The sequence below is a fragment of the Garra rufa genome, chromosome 20 (genome assembly GCF_049309525.1).
Source record: "Garra rufa chromosome 20, GarRuf1.0, whole genome shotgun sequence".
NCBI classification, from domain to species: Eukaryota; Metazoa; Chordata; class Actinopteri; order Cypriniformes; family Cyprinidae; genus Garra; species Garra rufa.
In genome coordinates, this window is record NC_133380.1 from 10,125,851 (window position 1) to 10,136,211 (window position 10,361).

The following is a 10,361-nucleotide window of genomic DNA, read 5'->3' on the forward strand; positions in this document are numbered from 1 at the left end:
ACTGTTTTTGCTGTAATTTAAAACAAATAAATGCAGGCTTGGTGAGCAGAAGAGACTTCTTTAAAAAAAATGTTCAAAAACTTTTGACTGGTAGTGCATTTAATTAGAAAAAAGCAAAAATGGCAATATTGCGAAATATTATTATAATATAAAATAGTAAAACTTCTATTTGAATATATTTCAAAATGTGATTCATTCCTATAATAGCAAAGCTGAATTTTCAGCATCATTACTCCAGTCTTCAGTGTCACACGATCCTTCTGAAATCATATGCTGATTTGCTTCTCAGGAACCATTTCTTATAACTGACAATTTTTAAAACAGCTGTGCTGCTTAATATTATTGTGGAAACTGATAAAATATATAAATCTTTTCTAACATTATAAATGTCTTAACTGTCATTTTGAATTAATTTAATGTGTCCAAATGCTTGAGCAGCAGTGTGTTTAAGTGTAAGTAAGCTTGATATAATGTACATTAATCCTGTTGTTATCACAAAATAAACCCCTTTAGCCTGATAAAGGACTCCTTCTCTTCATATCTGGGCCCTGTTCACCCTTGTCTGGGTTTATTTTGTGATAATAACAGCCTGAGTGAATATTATCTTTTAATGTGTTTGGGGAAAAAAAAAATCTGTTTAGTTGCATGAACTTGAGTCTCATTTCATTCACTGAGATGAGTTAGGCCGCCACCAAGACCAATACAATAAGCATTGTGAATTTAAAATGTGTTTATTTTTTGTGCATTTTACACAGGATAACGGACAGAGCTTTTCATAAAAAAAATAATCAGTCTCTCCTGGAGATATTGTCCACTCAGTCTGACAACTGTAGTCATATGTACCCAATAATGTCATTGCAGACGATGGGCATTCTGCTTCCAGATTTCATCAACGCAGTTAACTGGTAGAAATCTGAGTCCAGTTCATTCAGACCTGTGTGGGATTTATAAAAGAACGGTGTTTTGTGCTGTACATCAACCTGGCAAGAAAATCGTTTGGCAGCCACAATTGATTTACTCAGTTTTGTAATATCTGACGACTTCCGTCTCCCATCAGTGCTCCGTGAAATTCCAGCTATCCTCCGTTTGACGTTTACCAAGAAGTCTTTAGCGAAACTGCGTCCCGAACTGTGCTTTTGTTCCGTCTGTTCCGGGCATTCCGGTAAGTCCATCCAGTTCTGAATGAGATCTGCAAAACTGTTGTCTCCCAGCACTAGCGGCTGCCGGTTACGTCCGCGCGTCAGTAGCGACGAAGTCCAGTCGCTGGGGTCACTTGTGGTCTCAAACGACGTCCAACTTTCTAGACAAGCGTCTGAGGTGGACTTAGGACGCACTCGGGTGTTGGGAGGCTGGTTGGTGCGAAGACACGCGGAGGAAGATACTCTGATGTTTTTGGTGCGCCGTAACACCACTCCTTCATCCGGCCAGGAGGCCTCAGAGTATCCCGAATCGAACTCCAGACTCCGCTCACTGCTCGGTGAGCTAACAGCGGATGGGCCGCTCGTAGAGTCCTCCTCTTCCAAAGAGCTGGACAGACAACAGGCAGAGTCGTTACTGCTCGCCTCACTGGCGTCGCTGATCCTCAAGCGTGCTCTGCGTTCCCGTTGGGCTATCAGCTGCTTACAAGCGCGCAACCTTACTGGAGGTCCAAGAGGGGGCGCTGCGCAGCTCCGCCGCAAATGCTTCAGATCCTGCAGGGATCGCATCATATAACGCATCTGCTCCCGCAGACAGTCGCTTGACTCTTGCAGGCACAACTGTGAAAAGAAAGAAAGACACAGTAAAATTACTGAGTGCAAAATGTAAATGTACACTACCAGTTAAAAGTTTTTTTTTCTCTCTTCTGCTCACCAAGCCTGCAATTATTTGATCTAAAGTACAGTGAAAACTGAGAAATTGTGAAATATTTTTCCTATTAAAAATAACTGCTTTCTATTTCTATATATTTTAAAACGTAATTTATTCAAAGCTGAATTTTAGCATCGTTACTCCAGTCATAAAATCCATCAGAAATCATTCTAATATTCTGATTTCCTGCTCAAAAAAGTATTATGTTAAAAACAGCTGAGTAGAATTGTTTCAGGGGTTTTTTCATAAATAGAAAGTTCAGAAGAACAGCATTTATCTGAAATAGAAGTCTTTTCTACCATTACAAAATTCATCATTTTTGATTAATTTAAAGCATCCTTGCCAAATAAAAGTATTAATTTCATCATTTCTTTGCCAAAAACAAATTTATACTGGCTCTAAGCTTTTGAATAGTATAGTGTATAACATTACAAAAGCTTTTTATTTCAGATAAATGCTGATCTTTGGATCTTTCTTTTCATCAAAGAATCCTGAAAAATTTTTTTTACTCAACTGTTTCAAATATTTGTATTTAAAAAAAAAAAAAGTATATTAAAATGATTTCTGAAGGATCACGTGACACTGAAGACTAGAGTAATGATGCTGAAAATCTAGCTTTGATATCACAGAAATATATTACATTTAAAAATATATATTCAAATAGAAAACTTATTTAAATAGTAAAAATATTTCAAAATACTGTTTTTGCTGTACTTTGATCAAATAAATGCAGGCTTGGTGAGCAGAAGAGACTTTTTAAAAACATTAAAAATCAAAAACTTTTGACAAATCATTTTAAAAAGTTTGTTTTAAATGGTATTACTTTTAATATGTAAGCTTAATACGATTAATTAAGCTTAACACATTTTAAAAATACTCATTTTATATATTTATACATCTTATCATTATCATTATTAATTGAGCTTAAGCATCATTTACAAAAGAAAAGGGCTATAGAAAATTTGGGTCACCCTCCCTTTTGATTTTGTTTTCCTTAGATTGACTAATCGTGCTCCTTAGACAGGCTTGGACCTGCATGAGCTCTGTTAGAGAGGGCATGGCTCTATTTGTCTGGAGGAGCTGAAAAACCACTCTATTCTAGGTAGAGGGCAACCGAATAACCGACGAACGCACATGATGTGGACGCACTCACGCCCAACTATCAAAAGGACGGATGACTACCACCTTCACATCAGTTAGAATAAACCTGTTAATAGCCACACCTGAACAAATCTTTTGAATAGAGTAATTACCACACCTTCTATCTGTGCTGTCAGATGCACGTACACAAACATATACACAAATCATAATCAAAAAACGGAAGCGCGGTAGCTTACTCATTTAAAAAAAGACTCAATTGCATTTTAATACAAACTACTTGTTGCATTTAAGAGTGTAACTGGTTCATAGACATTCAAATCTACAAAAATCAAATACTAGGCTACATCAAAGAAAAACAGGAAAATATGATCTCATAAGTCAAGGATTAACAGTCTTAACAAGTTAGTATCAGTTCCTAACTTGAAAAAAAATGCTACTGCCATGCAAATGCATTTTCAATTCTAATAAATGACCATGAACAAAACCAGCAGAATAGCACAAAGTGCCTAATGCATGATTGTTTTTGGAAAGCTTTTCTGGATTTTTGACCCATACAGAACTTGCATGTATTTTCTGTATCTAAATAAACATAATAATCACATGCTTGCAGCAATAGCAGCATACACATAGGGTTGAGCTGCTGGCATTATTTCTATGCACAGATTGGCACGGCGTGCAGATGTCATCCCATATGCTGAAATTTCAGCAACGGACATTTCTTCACAGTAACTAATCCTGTGCAGCACAGTAAAGTGATGTCTAATCAGTGCAGTTTTACTGAGTAAACAATCTATGGTAATTATCAAGACAAAGAACTAACGCTTGTGGAGAAGTGAGGATTTTGAAGGCATGCTTACCATGATTTTGAGATGATGGCAGTCGAATCCAGTAATTTAGATATTCCTGAAATAGAAATAAATGTTTTATAAACCATCTTGCTTTGCAAAAAGTATAATATAAATAAACCAATAAGTGAATAAATAACATTTGGGGGAAGCTGACATAAGTAACTTTTATCAGATAAACAAAATGCATGAGGCATAAATAGAATTAAGTCTTGCACTTACATTTGTTCCCAGAGGGAAAAAAAACCTTTAGTACAATCCAGGCTGTGCAGATGTGGCTCTTGTGACTCAAACTCCAGATCATGAGCCCCTCACCGCAGACAAGCGCATATGTGCGTCTGTGTCATTCCAGCGTGCGCGTCTCAGCCAATCAGAGCGTAGCATCTCGGCGGTGTCCAATCAAATCATCTCAGCGGGAGCCAATCAGAGTTCGATTGAAATCTGAGCGATCATTTCCTCCCTCTCAAATTATGAGTATATTCAATAATGCCCAGTACACCACAGATAATGTCCAATTTACGACGATAATCACGTTTGAATTTCCTGCAAATGTCTATCTATCTATATCTATATATAATGCATACATTTTGTAATTTAAACACTTTTAAGTCTTTTGTATTTCTATAGTGCTTTATACAAAATATAGTTTTAAAGCAGCTTCTAAATAATAAACACGGAAATGTAAACAATAGAATTGGTAAATAATAAGTTATTATAAATAATAGCTATTATTTACGCCTCTATATAATTAAATAATTATGTACTTCTATTATCTACGTACTTTTAATTGCTATTTTTGCCTAATGGTAAAAAGGCGGGGAAACAAGCATCGAGGTGTCCTTAAACCGTGTGAAATGTTGAAAGTTGCACAATTACTGTTTATTTGACTCTAAAAGTCACCCTGGACCACAAAACCAGTCATAAGGGTCACATATTTTTACTGAGATGCAATTTGAAAATCTGAGGGTGGCAAAAAATCTAAATATTTAGGAACTGCCTTCAAAGTTGTTCAAATGAAGTTCTTATAGCGATGCATATTACTAATCAGAAATTAAGTTTTGAAATATTTGCAGTAGGAAATTTACAAAATATCTTCATGGAACATGATGTTTTCTTAATATCTTCATAAAATCGATCATTTTGACCCATACAGTGAATTGTTGGCTATTGCTTTAAATATACCCGTGCTACTTCTGACTGGTTTTGTGGACCAGGGTCACATATTTATGTTTTAAACGAGTCTATACATTTAAGTAGCAATGTTTGCATAATTTGTAAAAAGGCTTCAGATTTAATCTGCAAACGTTTGCTTCGCCCTAAACTGCTAATCTGAGAATCCACTTTATTTTCTCCAACTTTAGGCCTATTTTTAAACTTAAATATGTAAGTTATACTGCTGTTCCAGAGACTTACCTGTTATCAGGATAAATTAAACGTTCACTGCCAATGTTCCGTGTGTCCAACGAACACTCGGTAAGATTCACGGCGTGTTGAGCAGCGCCATCTGGCTGTAGGAGAAAACGTTTTTAAAAATGATTAATTCAAGTGTCATTATTTGTATATCACAAATGGTTCAGAAAATGAACTTATAGTTCTGAGAAAACACCGTTTTTTTTTAGCTAAGCCTACTGTAATGAAATTAGGTTTACCACAAAGCCTCCACATGGCTTTGATGGCACTGTTGAGGTGTTTATTGTAATTAGAGTAAAATCTTCCCTTTCCCATTCTTGTCTCTATTTTTATTTTTAATTAGGGTTAGATTAGAGGTGTGTGGACTATCAGGCTTACACAAAAACGTGGCTGGGCAATAACGTTGATCCTTTTGTGATGCACACCTGAAATGTGGCAATCCAATTTACATATAGGAAAAAATGTGAGCTGTTAACTAAACAAGCAATTCCACCCATTGTGTTTAAGGATGGCCAATTCAACTAGGCTGTTCGCGTGATTTTCCTTAAGCGTTAAACTTTAATGTAGGAGATTAGTGTGGTAAGCACATGTTCTGTCAGTAACCCGGGCATGTCTTCAAGATTTATTTGTTTATTTGCCTTCACCAAACAGAAACAACCCAACAACATACTGCTTCAGTTTTCAATTTATCTGGTATAGTTTGTTGCTAATCTCTGTAAAGAATAAGAACGAAGTTTGGTTTAACCAGATTGGCTCTTAAATTACTACACACTGACACATTTGTAGTGCTAGTAATTCACACCTCCAAGCAATCAAAGGAGTGTAAAACAAACATTTTACCATCTCCATGTTCACAAAGGGAGAAATTATTTTCAGCTGTACTCTCAGTGACAATATAACACAAAGTTTTAGATACATTTCAGTCTAGAGGCACTAGCTATGGGAATTAAATCACTGACAAATGAGACCCTGGACCACAAAGCCAGTCTTAAGTCTTAAGTAGCACGGGTATATTTGTAGCAATAGCCAAAAATACATTATATGGGTCAAATTATAATTTTTTTTCTACTTAAAATCATTAGGATATTAAGTAATACTCATGTTCCATGAAGATATTTTCCTATTGTAAATACATCAAAACTTAATTTTTGATTAGTATTATGCATAGCTAAGAACTTCATTTGGACAACATTAAAGGTGATTTTCTCCATATTTAGATTTTTTTGCACCCTTAGATTTTCAAATAGTTGAATCTTGGCCAAATATTCTCCTATGCTAGCAAAGCAAACATCAATGGAAAGCTTATTTATTCAGCTTTCATATGATGTATAAATCTCAATTTCTAAAAATTGACCCTTGTGACTGGTTTTGTGGTCCAGGGTCACATATGAACTCAAATGCATTTCTAATCTGTATGAAATGCTGTCTGAAATGATTCCAATCTCTCTTCTCTCCAGCTGAAATCCAGATACTGATCACTGTTGCTCCGGTAAATGAGTGCCACCCTCAGATTGTTGGATCGTGCTGGCAAATTCTGACTTAAAGTTACATTTATTCAATCAGCAATTTTTTTTTTTTTTTTTTTTGATTAGAAATGACACAGAAGTCTCCCAGAAGATAGTAGACGATATAGAAGAGGCATCATTGTGGAAAAAATTATTACTCATCTTTTATTTACATTTGAACAAAAAGTGGTGGCATGTCCAAAATGATTCATACCCTTCTCAATAATCAATAGAAAAGTCTTTTTTGGCTATTGCAGCAATCAAACGCTTCCTATAATTGCTGAACAGATTTTTGAATGTCTCCACTGGTATTTTTGCCCATTCATCTTTAGCGATGAGCTCCAACTCTTTCAGTTTGGAGGGTCTCCTTGCCATCATCCTGATCTTTAGCTCCCTTCACAGATTCTCAATTGGATTTAACTCAGGACTCTGGCTGGGCCACTGCAAAACATTAATGTTTTTGTCTGCTAACCATTTCTTCACCGCTTTTGCTGTGTGTTTTGGGTCGTTGTCGTGCTGAAATGTCCACTGGTGCCCAAGGCCAAGTTTCTCTGCAGACTGCCTGATGTTGTTGTTGAGAATTTTGATGTATTGCTCCTTTTTCATGGTGCTGTTTACTGTGATTAGTTTCCCTGGTCCACCGGCTTTAAAAACACCCCCAAAACATTAGGTTCCCACCACCATGTTTGACAGTGGGGATGGTGTTCTTAGGGTTGAAGGCTTCTCCTTTTTTACGCCAAATGTTTTACGAAACAAATTTTTGTTTCATCTGACCATAAAACAGAAGACCAGGGGCCTCATTTATAAAACTTTCTTACGCACTGATTTGATCTTAGAGTGTTCGTACGATCAAATCCACGTCAAAGTACAGATTTATAAAAACCCTCTTTGACGTGGAAAAGTACTTATCTCCACGTCGATTCCAGCTTGGCGTACGACCGTTTCCTTGTGGTAATGCCTGGTATTGCAGATAGTTCAGCCTCACTATAATTTGATTTCTTGCGCTCCTTTTTACTTGCCATTGTCACAGAGTTTTTGCTTTAGGAATGAGCTCATTTTATATGTTAATTAATTAAGCAGGGGCGTTTCGACGGCGGAACATTCAGCTGCACACAATTCCACGATCATTTGTGATTTATAACTGTATGACTGGCGTACGCATGGATTTCGTGGTACGTTCGTTTCTCTGAATCACTCTTACGATCAAATCAGAAAAGTTCTTAGATAAAATCAAGGATGGTTTCTACGCAAGTCTTTATAAATGAGGCCCCAGAAGTCTTCTTCTTTCTCCAAATGAGCATTTGCAAAGGCCAAGCGGGCTTTTGTGTGCCTTATCTGGAGAAGCGGTGTCCTTCTTGGTCTGTGTCCGTGGAACCCAGTGGTGTTCAGTGCCTGTTGGACTGTCTGCCTTGAGATGTTGCCACCAGCAGAGCCCAGATTCATCAGGATGGCCTTGGTGTTGATCCTTGGATTCTTTTCTACCTCTCTCACTATCCTCCTGGCCAGCACAGGTGTCACTTTTGGCTTCCGACCATGTCCTCTGAGATTTTTCACAGTGTGGAACATCTTGTATTTTTTAATAATACTTTGCACTGTAGCCACTGCTTCAAAACATTTAGATATGGTCTTATAGCCCTTTCCCGACTTGTGAGCAGCCACAATGCGCAGCCGCAGGTCCTCAGTGAGCTCCTTTGTCTTAACCATGACTGTCCACAAACCAACAGCAAAGGGCTTTTGTCTTTCACCTGTTGAGTTGATTAAAACAGCTGTTCCCAATGAATCAGGGTAATTAGAATGCTTTAGAACAGCTAGGACTATTTGGAATGGTATAGAACTTTGGATTTTCCCATAGACTGTGACAGTTTGCAAAGGGTATGAATACTTTTGGACATGCCACCTTTTGTTCAAATGTAAATAAAAGCTGAGAAATATTTATTTCCACAATGATGCCTCTTGTACATCGTTTTATTATCTTTTGGGAGAAGCCTGTGTCAATTCCGGTCAAAAAAAAAACTTGCTGGTTGAATAAAAGTAACTTTAAGTCAGAATTTGCCAGAATAATTTCAGGCTTGACTGTAGGTGTGTTGAATGCAGTCAATCGAGACTGGCTCTTTAATTCTCTCTCTGGCCGGCCATCTCAGGAAGAGACTCATGTTTCACCATTGATCCAGACGGAGGTGAGATCATATGGATCATTCCAACTTAAATGCTCATAAATGGTCCATTATACTCAAAATATAATTTTAAACGATTATTTCAATTGCCCACCACAATAATTACATTTTCCAATTGCATCAGTCCTGCTTTCTCAGTCTGAAGGACACCTGTATTTGGGTGCAGAACAGGGTTTTGTGGAAAAGCAGAATTACATAGTGAAAATTCAAGATGTTGGATGGATTTGAGCTACTGACGTCATTGTACAAGTTCATATCGGGCATGTATTTCTACTAAATTAAGATAAGCATCTAAGTAAAACGAACTATTAATGCGTTAAGCTTTACACTACTGTTTTTAAACTAATTTTGAGCCAAGATTTTACAATGGATATGAAGTGGAGACACAACACAGAACAAAGAAATAAAAAATGTCCTTAAAACATGTTTGAAATGTATTACAAATTGTTATTGTATAAGAGTAAACAAAAAGTGTCCTTAAAACATTTACAAAATGTCTTAGTTTATTACCAAATTTTACAAAAGTAAAATTGTATTATTTTAAAATTTTGTATTTAAATGTATCACACAATTGTAATGTACACTACCAGTTTTTTTTTTTTTTTAGATTTTTAATGTTTTAAAGATATCTCTTCTGCTCACCAAGCCTGCATTCATTTGATCCAAAAGGCAGCAAAAGCAGTAATATTGTGAAATATTTGTACTATTTAAAATAACTGCTTTCAATTTAAATATATTTTAAAATGTGATTTATTCCTGTGATCAAAGCTGAATTTTCACCATCATTACTTTAGTCTTCAGTGTCACATGATCCTTCAGAAATCATTCTAATAAATTTCTATTCATCAAAGCAACCTGAAAAAAAAAATCTGCTCAGCTGTTTCTAACATCATAATAATAATAAAAACCTTTTTGAGCAGCAAAAAGGAATATTAGAGTGATTTCTGAAGGATCATGTGACTGGAGTAATGATGCTACAAATTCAGCTTGAAATCACAGCAATAAATTACATTGTAAAATATAGTCCAATAGAAAACTGTTATTTTAAATAGTAAAAATATTTCAAAATGTTACAATTTTAGCTGAACTTTGGATCAAATAAATGCAGGCTTGGTGAGCAGAAGAGACTTCTTTAAAAAACATTATTATAAAATATTACTGTTCAAAAACTTTTGACTGGTAGTGTGTAAAAGTAAACAAAATGCCTACAAAACTGTTTGGAAATGTATACAAATGTGCATTGCATTATTTCACTGTTTTAAAATGTCCTTTTTTATTTATTAAAATGATTATGAACTTTATAAGCTGACTAATGAGAAATAATGTGATTGGCTGAATAGCAACTGACAAGTTTGTAAACACACAAACAATAGCAAAAGCTAAAACAAGAACTAAACACTTGGATAAATAGTGTATTAATATTAGCCACATATTAGTCAAATGACACATGAATATCCACCTTATTTGTGTCTGTGTTT

At 35.8% G+C, this 10,361-nt stretch overlaps 1 protein-coding gene across 1 annotated transcript; it reads right to left on the reverse strand.

Annotated features, from left to right (window-relative positions):
- Nucleotides 1–712: 712 nt before the first annotated feature.
- On the reverse strand, nucleotides 713–4,111 carry inka1a (inka box actin regulator 1a). Its single transcript, XM_073825974.1, has 3 exons — nucleotides 4,017–4,111; nucleotides 3,807–3,852; nucleotides 713–1,757 (listed from the first exon to the last, which is right to left on the reverse strand). The coding sequence occupies exons 2-3, from the start codon at nucleotides 3,807–3,809 to the stop codon at nucleotides 834–836; spliced, it is 927 nt and encodes a 308-aa protein (XP_073682075.1). The 5' UTR covers nucleotides 3,810–3,852; nucleotides 4,017–4,111; the 3' UTR covers nucleotides 713–833.
- Between the last annotated feature and the right edge of the window lie 6,250 nt (nucleotides 4,112–10,361).